Here is a 12,672-nt window from a genome sequence, read left to right as displayed (position 1 = left end):
ACTCTGAGACTTGTTTCTTCTTCTCTCTGCTACTGGACAGACTCTGAAACTGGTTTCTTCTTCTCTCTGCTACTGGACAGACTCTGAGACTGGTTTCTTATTCTCTCTGCTACTGGACAGACTCTGAGACTGGGCTTTCCTTTTTCACGCATTGAGGGACTGATGTGAGAACAGCGCCTGATTAAACCAGGACCAGGGAACACTACAGTTACTGTTACGCTGTACTGTACCTCTGGAACAGAACAGGTGGGGGGAGGAACCCAGAAGAACGTGCTCATCGCTGTGGATGGTTCCAGAACCTCGTTAAAACCCAGAGAAGGATGTGACTTGGCAGCCTGTCAGAGGGAGTTGTTCTCATCGAAAGGTTTACTTTTAGACTGTGTGTGTGAGTGTGTGTGGGTGTGTGTGTTTGTGAGTGCCACATAGAGCCTTCTGTTGTACATGTGTGTATACAGGCTGACCTACCCCAGCTGTGGAACCTCTGTGTGAGCGTAAGCCTGCATTTTGGCCAACCTTCTTAGACAATTGCAAAGAGAGAGAGAGAGATTCTGAGTGCTTGCATGTGTGTGTGTGAGTATGTGAGTGTTGAGTGGTTTCTGAGACGTGCTCTGAAAGCAAGAGCGGAAAATGCCGGCCATTCTGGTCGCCTCTAAGATGAAGTCGGGACTGCCCAAACCGGTGCACAGCGCCCTGCCCATTCCTCAGCTACAAAACAATGCCAGGTCCAGGACCTCCATCACTCACAGGGCCAGCCACCTCAGACACAGCACCCTGAAAGCCCCTCACCAGCAGGGAGAATGCCGGGGAGAGGAAACGACCACCCCCACTAAAAGGCTCTCAACCACAGGGAGTGACGACCAAGAGGACCCTCAGGTCAGAGCACAGTTCTTCTCAACCTTATCTGGTTACGTACTTAAACTAGGACTAAAGGACGAAACTTGGAGTAAATGAGTAAACTAGGACTAAAGGACAAAACTTGGAGTAAATGAGGAAACTAGGATAAAAGCTGGGATCTCTGCACCTGTTCTGAAGTTGGACAGCGAACACTATTGGTATTTGAGCAGCGTTACTGGCGTTGTGTGTATTTCTTAGTGGGCAGCAGCTGCTGTGTACCTGAGAGATGTAGGCTAATGGGGCTAAGGCACATAGTTATGAATGGTGTGTGTGTGGTCGGTGCTGTAAACATATGTCACAGGATAAAGCATTAGTCAAATGTTGTTTGAGGCTACGGTAGTAGAAAGGGGAGGGGTTAATACTCTGATCAGATGGCCATTCAGCGATGCAGATAGGGAACGACAACCCTTCTAAATGTTGTTTGAGGCTACGGTAGTAGAAAGGGGAGGGGTTAATACTCTGATCAGATGGCCATTCAGCGATGCAGATAGGGAACGACAAGCCTTCCTTCATCGGCTGTCTTCACACTGTCACTACTATGTGGAGTTACAGTTTTTTTCAATTGCTAAAACACAATTTCTGAAACCTTGCTCCATTTCCTGAAAACATTAAACACAAAACCTCATCTTCCAGCACTATTTACATAACCTCTGACTCCTCTCGCAAAATGAAACATTCGCCTCAAAACAGTTTTACCTGTGTTCAAAATCAAACACTGCTCTCAAATCATAAAGAAAGTAATCAAAACGATATACACTCTCAAGCAGTCAGTAAACAATACACCGAAAAATAGAAAACACATTGTTCAAAACATACAATTCTCAGGGAGAAGTACATTTTTAATCTAAAAAAATATTCATATTTAGTAGCTCAAAATTGATCAGAAATGACTACTCTGCTTTGCACTTTGCAATTTTGTTTTTTTGTCCTTCCTCCTCCTTGTACCCCTATTTTTACAGTACTGTACCCTGCATCTCACAAACTTGTCCTTTGTCTCTGTGATACTGTAATTCTTGTTCTTTGTTGATATGAACCTGCAACCAGTCAAAATCTATTGATCAGTCAGTACTGTTAATAAATGGAAAACACAATGTTCAGGGCCATACAATTTGTCCATTGTACAGTATACAGCCTACAATGCACTGTACTACAGTATACAATACTAAAAGGGACAAAAATCAAAGGAGTAAACATGTGATCAATGTGCTTCTTCTTGTCTTTGGGCTGGGTCAGGCCAGAGCACTTCGTTGACATCACAAGCTATATTGTCCCTCCTGAGGCAACGGGGGAAGAAGCCTCTTGTGTGCCGTATCCAGCCCTGACATGATTCCTCACCTATATCACCACTGGCTAAATCCATGGCTTGCAGCAGATTACTCTGTGTAGGGTTGTCTATCATACACTTTCCATCTCCAAGAGGAGAAAAACTCCTCAATCGGATTCAGGAAAGGCGAGTATGGAGGGACAAGTTCATAAACTGCCCATTGATTTTAAACCATTCCCTTACCTGAGCAGCTCGGTGGAAACGGACATTGTCCCACACTATCACATAGGTGGGAATGGGATTCTCATTTAGCTCTTGACCCTGCTGCTCTTGAACTTGCTGCTCAAATAAAATATCTCTTAGATTGGCAATAAATCTTAGAAGGTGCTGGGTGTTACAGTATATGTGTAACATGGTGATGTAGAACACCATGGTTGCTGATAGCAGCACAGATTGTGACATTGCCACCTCATTGACCAGGGACTTCAACAATGGCCCGCCGTCCAATCATGTTTCGACCTCTCCTTCTCCTCTTTGTTAGATTGAAGCCTGCTTCATCGACAAAGATGAACTCATGGGGTCTGTCCAAGGATTCCAAGTCAAATATTGTCTGTGTAGAAATACAATATACTGTATGTAGGATTCATACAGAAGTCGTACAGAGACAGTGCTATACTGTAGAGTACAATTAGGCTTCTGAATCACATACATTGTATGTACTGAAGAGTAATGTCATTCACATAGTATGTGTTAGTACTGTAGACAATCTGGATTACAGTAAATGTTTCTGAATGTACACTTACTTGCACATACTGAGCTCGCAGTTCTTTCAACCTTGGTACTCTGTATACTTGTTTCATTCGCATCCTGTTACGATGGAGGACACGGTCAATTGTGGAAATGCTCACACTGTCGATTCCCTGGAAGTGTGTGTTGTCTTGTATCACTCGTTCCTGGATTTCTCTGAGTCGTATTGTATTATCTTGAAGGACCATGCCAACTATAACGACCTCTTGCTCCCGAGTGAATATAGCTGTCCTTCAACCTGCATGTGGCAGCCTTGCAATTCTACAAAACGTAGTTCTGCAGTTACAAAACATATTCATGCAGTACAATACATACAGTCATTAACTTTACAAATGTCTATTGAAACAGCTGCATATAGTGTAGTACAGTAAACTTGCAATTACAAAAATACAGCAGTATACTGTACCTGTTCTCTTCTCTGAATGTCCTTACTATGGTGGACACAGAAAATCAGCTCAAATTGGGTTGCAATCTAAGTCCTGCTTCCCTCATTGTCAGTCCTTAGACAAGAACATGGTCTATAACTGTTGCTCGAATTTCATCAGATATTTCCACTCTGTCTTCCTCTTCCTCTTCGTCCTCCTCTTCCTCTTTCTTTCTTCCTCTTTCTTGCCCTCCTCCTCCTCACCCACCTCGCATACACACTCATCCTCATCCTCTCACATTGTTTCTTCTATCCATTCTCAGACTTTCTCCTTCCCACCTTCAACAACCTGTTTGCTCTCTAAACTGGCTTATATTGGTTGTGTCACATCATTTGAAACAGGTTAAATCAATTTTGAGAGGTTGTGTTCAATCAATGACATGTATTCTCTATTTGTATTTGATTGTTGCCACTTGTGTTTACCAGTATGGATGACATGTGCATTAGAATGTAGAATGTGTTTTGAGAATGAGAATCTGTTTAGAGTTTTGCTGAAAAGTCTAAGTGAGATCTGCAAATTGTGTTTTACCATGTGAAACGGTTTAAGGTATTGACAACAGACTGCATAATTAGCTAAATGAGTCCAGGCAACTGAGAACTTTGTTCAGCCAATGGGTTTTAGTGTTTTAGCAATTGAGAAAAACTGTAAATGCAAAGAAGTGTTTCTTTGAAATCTGCTACAAGGCATTCATTTGAATAGATATCTAATTCATGTCACAGTCTTTGACTTGTCCCTGTGTGAAAGTAACTGACTGAAGCCTGCAGTGAAAATAGAATACTACAGCAGGCTTTAACCATATGGCAGTTCTTGTGGGCCTTTATGGTGGTCTGGTCCTGGGAAGGAGTAGAGAGCGAGAGAGAGAGATGGAGAGATACAGAGAGAGAGAGAGAGAGAGAGAGAGAGAGAGAGATGGAGAGATGCAGAAAGAGAGAGAGAGATGGGGAGATGAGAGAGAGAGTTGGGGGGAGAGAGAGAGAGGGAGATGCAGCAAGAGAGATGGAGAGAGATGCAGCGAGAGAGAGATGTAGAGAGATGGGGAGATGCAACGAGAGAGAGAGATGGGGAGATGCAGCGAGAGAGAGAGATGAGAGAGATGGGGAGATGCAGCGAGAGAGAGAGAGAGAGAGTAGGTTAATTCCCCTTGACGTTGGCCTGTGTGAGCGGCAGACAGATGGACTTTAAGAGCACTTCACATCTGGTCTGGTTGATGTCTAGCTGACGTTTACAATGTGCAGCAGGATGGACTATGAAACACATGCATGTGTGTGTGCGTTTGTTTGTGTATGCCTTAATATTCATATATTTGAAGAACTGTACCAAGTTGATAGTTCAATTGAAAGTGACTGAGGCTGTTCTGAGGGCAAAAGGGGGGATAATGATTATTGCCCAGTAGTTAAAAACAGACAGACAGACAGACAGACAGACAGACAGACAGACAGACAGACAGACAGACAGACAGACAGACAGACAGACAGACAGACAGACAGACAGACAGATAGCCTATCAGTACACAGTTAGAGTGGAAGACATGGCTGTATAGCCTATCGGTACACAGTTAGAGTGAAAGACATGGCTGTATAGCCTATCGGTACACAGTTAGAGTGAAATACATCGCTGTATGGCCTATCAGTACACAGTTAGAGTGGAAGACATGGCTGTATAGCCTATCAGTACACAGTTAGAGTGGAAGACATGGCTGTATAGCCTATCAGTACACAGTTAGAGTGAAAGACATGGCTGTATAGCCTATCAGTACACAGTTAGCGTGAAAGACATGGCTGTATAGCCTATCAGTACACAGTTAGAGTGAAAGACATGGCTGTATAGCCTATCAGTACACAGTTAGAGTGAAAGACATGGCTGTATAGCCTATCAGTACACAGTTAGAGTGAAAGACATGGCTGTATAGCCTATCAGTACACAGTTAGAGTGAAAGACATGGCTGTATAGCCTATCAGTACACAGTTAGAGTGAAAGACATGGCTGTATAGCCTATCAGTACACAGTTAGAGTGAAAGACATGGCTGTATAGCCTATCAGTACACAGTTAGAGTGAAAGACATGGCTGTATAGCCTATCAGTACACAGTTAGAGTGGAAGACATGGCTGTATAGCCTATCAGTACACAGTTAGAGTGAAAGACATGGCTGTATAGCCTATCAGTACACAGTTAGAATGAAAGACATGGCTGTAAAGCCTATCAGTACACAGTTAGAGTGAAAGACATGGCTGTATAGCCTATCAGTACACAGTTAGAGTGAACAGCGGTCAGGGGGTTTTCTCTAGCGCTCTATTTGGAGTGACTGCACTGTGCTGTGCTGTACTGTGCTGTAGTGCAGTGCTGTAGTGTAGTGTAGTGCTGTAATGTAGTGTAGTGTCCTGTGCTGTAGTGTAGTGCTGTAGTGTAGTGCTGTGCAGTGCTGTAGTGTAGTGTGCTGTGCTGTAGTGTAGTGTAGTGTAGTGTGCTGTAGTGTAGTGTAGTGTAGTGTAGTGTAGTGTAGTGTAGTGTAGTGTAGTGTAGTGCTGTGATGTAGTGTAGTGTAGTGTAGTGTGCTGTGCTGTGCTGTGCTGTAGTGTAGTGTAGTGTAGTGCTGTGATTTGATGTGTTGTACTGTAGTGCAGTGCTGTACTGTGCTCTAGTGTAGTGTAGTGTAGTGTAGTGTAGTGTAGTGTAGTGTAGTGTAGTGTAGGAAGAAGGTGTAGTATAGGAAGAAAGTATTGGGAGAAAGTATAGAGAGAAAGTTTATGGAGAAAATATAGGGTGAAAGTACATTACTTTTTCACCACGACCTGCGATCAGAGTTTAGCCACATATCTTGTTTTACTACTACAGTACATCACTGGTGCTGTTGTTCCATGTGCCCCACACTGCAGCCCAGCCCAGCTGCAGAGTTCATATAGCTGGGGGAGTTAGGGCCTGGCATGCCAAATAATGTCCCGCCGGCCAAAAAGTCTACCCCTCTGTGTCATAATGATTCAATGAACTATTAGCGTCCGTTGCTATATCAGTGGTGTGATGACCAAATTATTCGAAGTTTAGAGATCCTTACAGCCTAAATTATTTTCGTTATTGTTTTGCAAACAAGTCTGATTTCTGCGACAATTTCGCTGTTTAAACAAGTTTTGTTTCAGTGATCTGAAAGTACGTTATACAAACATAGCAATAGACAAACAACGACACTAATAGACAAACAACAACACTAAGTCAATCACACATTTGAAAGACTACAGTATATGCAATAATTGTACATTCAATTGCATTGTTTACCTCAGTCAACAGCTGCGTCTTCCGTCCGTACTCGGGGGAGGCCTGGATGCTGTTGTTGTGTGCAAAGAGAAATACCTTCAGGTTGTTCTCCCACCCTTCCTGCTACCAATCAAGGGACTTTCCCATGGCAGTCTTGAGGTTCTGGTTGGTCCATTCACCAAACCAGGAGGAGGAGGTAGGAAAGCAATTACTATTGACAATGTAAGATATTGAAATACAGTACCAGTCAAAAGTTTGGACACAACTACTCAAGGGTTTTTCTTTATTTTTACTATTTTCTACATTGTAGAATAATACTGAAGACATCAAAAGTATGAAATAACACATGGACTCCTGTTCTTAATGTTTTGTATACTCAGTGTACAGTATGTCCAGGTCTGTTTTCAAACACATTTCTAGGCTATGACCTTTAAGCAAAAAGTGCCAATTGGAAACATTGTGTGCTCTCTGGTATGCCATTCATTGAAATCATGATAATTTCATATATAATAGAATGTGATTGATAAACAAAACATTATTTCACTTGCCCAGCTGTCTACTTGCCCAGCTGGTTATTGAATTACTCTGAATGTTGCGCCTCTTGTCAAGATCAGTGGTGTTTTCATAGTACTTTTCCTGGTTGGAAAAATAAAGGAAAATCTCCTCGATTTTGTAGCTGGCTAGCTGATTATGCAGGCTGAGGTAAATAAGTAGCAACGTCAATCGAAAAACAGGTAAAATAATTTCTTCCTATTTAACAATATGCACTTGTTAAAGACAAATACATGGTAAAGAAAGAGTGTTCTCTTTCCAGTCTTTTCAGTCCTCTGAAGCAGCAGGTAGTCAGCAGGTTGTCACCGTCAAAAATACCATCCTTAGAGAGCAATTCTGAGGTAATAATTTTGTGCGGACTGAGCGAGCGTTTATGAGGTGAAATAGAACTAGTACTGCCTGAGGTAAAATAGAGCCAAGCAACCTGCATAGCAACAGACACTTTGGTTCATTACGTAATCTGGTCAGAATTTTGCAAGTTCTAGCAACAGACCTAGAAACAGAAGAGGGGGGGGGGGGACTTTTTGGCAGGGGGACACTATTTGGCATGATAGGCCCACTGGAGAGCAAAGGGGAACACAATAATATTGTTTTATTTCATATTTCCTTTGGCGTATCCTAACGGGAATGAAGAGTTAGCCATTGTGGTATTTTGTAGCGTAGAACTATTGCTTTTGCAATGAGGTGAAGTTAATGATACTGTTTACAAACATTTTACATATTGTGAAACTTTGGACAAGCAACTGCCAGATCTGTCTTGAGATCCCAGATATGTTCTGACTGGAAGCACAAAATGCACATGGTCAACACTGTATGCACAGTGAACAACATGCACATGGTCAACACTGTATGCACAGTGAACCAGACAAATGATAGATGAGTGATTCCTTGAAAGTCTCCACATTAGTCAAGAAGATTGCAGTGATCCTTGCTGCTGATTACCTGCACCCTCTCCACCAATTAGATTCTACACAGTCTAATTGCCATTTAAAAAGGGATTTATCATCTGTAGTGATACAGGACCTGACATTCAGTATAGTGAAGATGTCTTAGTTATGTGCAATTCTAGCACACCTGCTGCTGATGGCATGAGTCTAGTGAGATTAGCAGGCCTATTTTGTGTGGGGCGTGCAACATCTTGTTTGGTCCTACCAGGAAGAGAAGATCCCTTTAAGGCATCACCACAGCCTTCTACTACAGTAAACACACATCCAGCTGTCCTGCACTGACTTCCAGCCAAACCACACCACATACAGGGTTCCATACCATCAGGCTGGTTAGGCTACGTGTTTATTTCTGTGATGACTGGTGTGTATTGCATTAGGCCTGCAGTGGTTGGGTGGAGTGGTTAGTGCTCTACTGCTTTCTGCAATGCAACAAAAATGCAGGATCAAATGTAGCCTAATTAGGGGACAGTGTTTCTCTGTGTGTGTGTGTGTGTGTGTGTGTGTGTGTGTGTGTGTGTGTGTGTGTGTGTGTGTGTGTGTGTGTGTGTGTGTGTGTGTGTGTGTGTGTGTGTGTGTGTGTGTGTGTGTGTGTGTGTGTGTGTGTGTGTGTGTGTGTGTGTGTGTGTGTGTGTGTGTGTGTGTGTGTGTGTGTGTGTGTGTGTGTGTGTGTGTGTGTGCGCGCGCGCTGGCTTTCTTCTGAAGCTAAGCAGGGTTGGTCCTGGTCAGTCCCTGGATGGGAGACCAGATGCTGCTGGAAGTGGTGTTGGAGGGCCAGTAGGAGGCATTCTTTCCTCTGGTCTAAAAAATATCCCTACACAGGGACACTGCCCTGACTCTCTGAGATCATTAAATATCCCATGGCACTTATCGTTAGAGTAGGGGTGTGAACCCCGGTGTCCTGGCTAAATTCCCAATCTGGCCATCAAGCCATCACGGTCACCTAATAATCCCCAGTTTACAATTGGCTCATTCATCCCCCTCCTCTCCCCTGTAACCATTCCCCAGGTCGTTGCTGCAAATGAGAACGTGTTCTCAGTCAATTTACCTGGTAAAATAACAGATTAATAAATAAATATGACTCTAGTTAACTGGCTTGCTGTTACACCTGCCAGCTGTAGTATACACTGAGTGTTCCTTTCTAATATTGACTTGCACCCCGCCCCCTTTTCGCCCTCAGAACAGCCTCCATTCGTTGAGACATGGATTCTACAAGGTGTCGACAAGCATTCTATATGGATGCTGGCCCATGTTGATTCCAATGCTTCCCACAGTTGTGTTAAGTTGACTGGATGTCCTTTGGGTGGTGGACCACTCTTGATACACATAGGAAACTGTTGAGTGTAAAAGTTTTTGACACAAACAGGTGCACCTGGCACCTACTACCATACCCTGTTCAAAGGCACTTAAATATTTTGTCTTGCCCATTTACCCTCTGAATGGCACACATACATAATCAATGTCTCAATTGTCTCAAGGCTTTAAAATCCTTCTTTAACCTGTCTCCTCCCCTTCATCTACACTGACTGAAGTGGATTTAACCAGTGACATCAATAAGGGATCATAGCTTTCACCTAGATTCACCTTGTCAGTCTATGTCCTGTTCTGAATGTTTTGTAGATTCAGTATCCAGTTTGTCTAGCTCTGTCTTCAAAAACGGTCCATTTCTAGGCTATATCTTTAGCACAGTAACCAGCATTTTGATAAGCAAGTCAAAGTGCTGCTCATTCAATCTTATATCAAGAATATTCCAATATTCTCACCGTCTGCTGCACTTTGTGGCAGGTGTTTCTTTGCTCACACAGCATCTGTATGTTGAGTTCTGAGATGTGGGAAAGGTGATCTTATTCTTTATACACTCTGTCTGGTTGGATAGAGGTAATTCAAGCCTTTAGCCTTTTGTTTTCAGTGGCAGAAAAGACATGTGTCTAGATAAAAGGCTCTAAATAGACCGCTGTTAAGTTCTTCACGTTAAGTTTGACAGGTTCAGAAAGCAAAAAAACAAGTGCAATTTGTAGTTTAAAAAAAGTCTATGTTCAGCATTAGCAACTACTTGGTTGATGTGACTTTCCATTGACCCCATAGTGTTGCGGTAAATACTGTGTGTTGTTTTTTGTTTATTCGTGAAAGTCAGCTGAGAGCTTTGTCTGTAGAAGACAGATTCAGGTGTTAGTGTCAAACTCTCAACACTCAGCATGTTTTCTATGCAAATCCCCGAGCAGAAGCTTACTGCTGATCAGAGAAACACTGTGCAGTGGAAAAAATAGCAACCTGTGCTGTGATCTCAATAAATACATTTGTTTTGTAATATCTTTAAAAGACCCTGAATGGTTTACATTTATTCAAACCATATTTCCTGCCAGGATAAATTCAGTTGTCCACATTGAGCATTCCACCTAACCTGAGTCACCTGCATAGAGGCAGGAAGTATTATTCACATTTTTCAGGGGGTGCTGCAGCACCCTTACTTCCCACGGCTATTTACATTACATTTAAGTCATTTAACAGACGCTCTTATCCAGAGCGACTTACAAATTTGTGCATTCACCTTATGACATCCAGTGGAGCAGCCACTTTACAATAGTGCATCTAAATCTTTTAAGGGGGGGGGGTGAGAAGGATTACTTTATCCTATCCTAGGTATTCCTTAAAGAGGTGGGGTTTCAGGTGTCTCCGGAAGGTGGTGATTGACTCCGCTGTCCTGGCGTCGTGAGGGAGTTTGTTCCACCATTGGTGGGCCAGAGCAGCGAACAGTTTTGACTGGGCTGAGCGGGAACTGTACTTCCTCAGTGGTAGGGAGGCGAGCAGGCCAGAGGTGGATGAACGCAGTGCCCTTGTTTGGGTGTAGGGCCTGATCAGAGCCTGGAGGTACTGAGGTGCCGTTCCCCTCACAGCTCCGTAGGCAAGCACCATGGTCTTGTAGCGGATGCGAGCTTCAACTGGAAGCCAGTGGAGAGAGCGGAGGAGCGGGGTGACGTGAGAGAACTTGGGAAGGTTGAACACCAGACGGGCTGCGGCGTTCTGGATGAGTTGTAGGGGTTTAATGGCACAGGCAGGGAGCCCAGCCAACAGCGAGTTGCAGTAATCCAGACGGGAGATGACAAGTGCCTGGATTAGGACCTGCGCCGCTTCCTGTGTGAGGCAGGGTCGTACTCTGCGGATGTTGTAGAGCATGAACCTACAGGAACGGGCCACCGCCTTGATGTTAGTTGAGAACGACAGGGTGTTGTCCAGGATCACGCCAAGGTTCTTAGCGCTCTGGGAGGAGGACACAGTGGAGTTGTCAACCGTGATGGCGAGATCATGGAACGGGCAGTCCTTCCCCGGGAGGAAGAGCAGCTCCGTCTTGCCGAGGTTCAGCTTGAGGTGGTGATCCGTCATCCACACTGATATGTCTGCCAGACATGCAGAGATGCGATTCGTCACCTGGTCATCAGAAGGGGGAAAGGAGAAGATTAATTGTGTGTCGTCTGCATAGCAATGATAGGAGAGACCATGTGAGGTTATGACAGAACCAAGTGACTTGGTGTATAGCGAGAATAGGAGAGGGCCTAGAACAGAGCCCTGGGGGACACCAGTGGTGAGAGCACGTGGTGAGGAGACGGATTCTCGCCACGCCACCTGGTAGGAGCGACCTGTCAGGTAGGATGCAATCCAAGCGTGGGCCGCGCCGGAGATGCCCAACTCGGAGAGGGTGGAGAGGAGGATCTGATGGTTCACAGTATCGAAGGCAGCCGATAGGTCTAGAAGGATGAGAGCAGAGGAGAGAGAGTTAGCTTTAGCAGTGCGGAGCGCCTCCGTGATACAGAAAAGAGCAGTCTCAGTTGAATGACTAGTCTTGAAACCTGACTGATTTGGATCAAGAAGGTCATTCTGAGAGAGATAGCGGGAGAGCTGGCCAAGGACGGCACGTTCAAGGGTTTTGGAGAGAAAAGAAAGAAGGGATACTGGTCTGTAGTTGTTGACATCGGAGGGATCGAGTGTAGGTTTTTTCAGAAGGGGTGCAACTCTCGCTCTCTTGAAGACGGAAGGGACGTAGCCAGCGGTCAGGGATGAGTTGATGAGCGAGGTGAGGTAAGGGAGAAGGTCTCCGGAAATGGTCTGGAGAAGAGAGGAGGGGATAGGGTCAAGCGGGCAGGTTGTTGGGCGGCCGGCCGTCACAAGACGCGAGATTTCATCTGGAGAGAGAGGGGAGAAAGAGGTCAGAGCACAGGGTAGGGCAGTGTGAGCAGAACCAGCGGTGTCGTTTGACTTAGCAAACGAGGATCGGATGTCGTCGACCTTCTTTTCAAAATGGTTGACGAAGTCATCTGCAGAGAGGGAGGAGGGGGGGGAGGGGGAGGGGGATTCAGGAGGGAGGAGAAGGTGGCAAAGAGCTTCCTAGGGTTAGAGGCAGATGCTTGGAATTTAGAGTGGTAGAAAGTGGCTTTAGCAGCAGCGACAGAAGAGGAAAATGTAGAGAGGAGGGAGTGAAAGGATGCCAGGTCCGCAGGGAGGCGAGTTTTCCTCCATTTCCGCTCGGCTGCCCGGAGCCCTGTT

General features: G+C 44.7%; 1 protein-coding gene and 1 long non-coding RNA gene across 2 annotated transcripts in view; one reads left to right on the top strand and one right to left on the bottom strand.

Annotated features, from left to right (window-relative positions):
- Nucleotides 1–275: 275 nt before the first annotated feature.
- LOC115134012 (neuron navigator 2-like) overlaps nt 276–12,672 on the top strand; it is a 121,260-nt gene continuing 108,863 nt past the window's right edge. The window contains exon 1 of the mRNA XM_029667513.2: nt 276–873. Coding sequence (XP_029523373.2) covers nt 628–873 — 246 coding nt within the window. The 5' untranslated portion in view covers nt 276–627. The remainder of the gene's footprint in view (nt 874–12,672) is intronic.
- LOC135573265 (uncharacterized) lies at nt 1,764–3,469 on the bottom strand. The gene is made up of 3 exons (XR_010464633.1): nt 3,372–3,469; nt 2,962–3,226; nt 1,764–2,768 (listed from the first exon to the last, which is right to left on the bottom strand). It is a non-coding gene; the product is annotated as an uncharacterized LOC135573265 (long non-coding RNA).

This window comes from Oncorhynchus nerka, linkage group LG9a (assembly GCF_034236695.1).
Source record: "Oncorhynchus nerka isolate Pitt River linkage group LG9a, Oner_Uvic_2.0, whole genome shotgun sequence".
NCBI lineage: Eukaryota > Metazoa > Chordata > Actinopteri > Salmoniformes > Salmonidae > Oncorhynchus > Oncorhynchus nerka.
The sequence above is the reverse complement of the archived record's forward strand: the minus strand, read 5'-3'. Positions and strand labels throughout refer to the sequence as shown.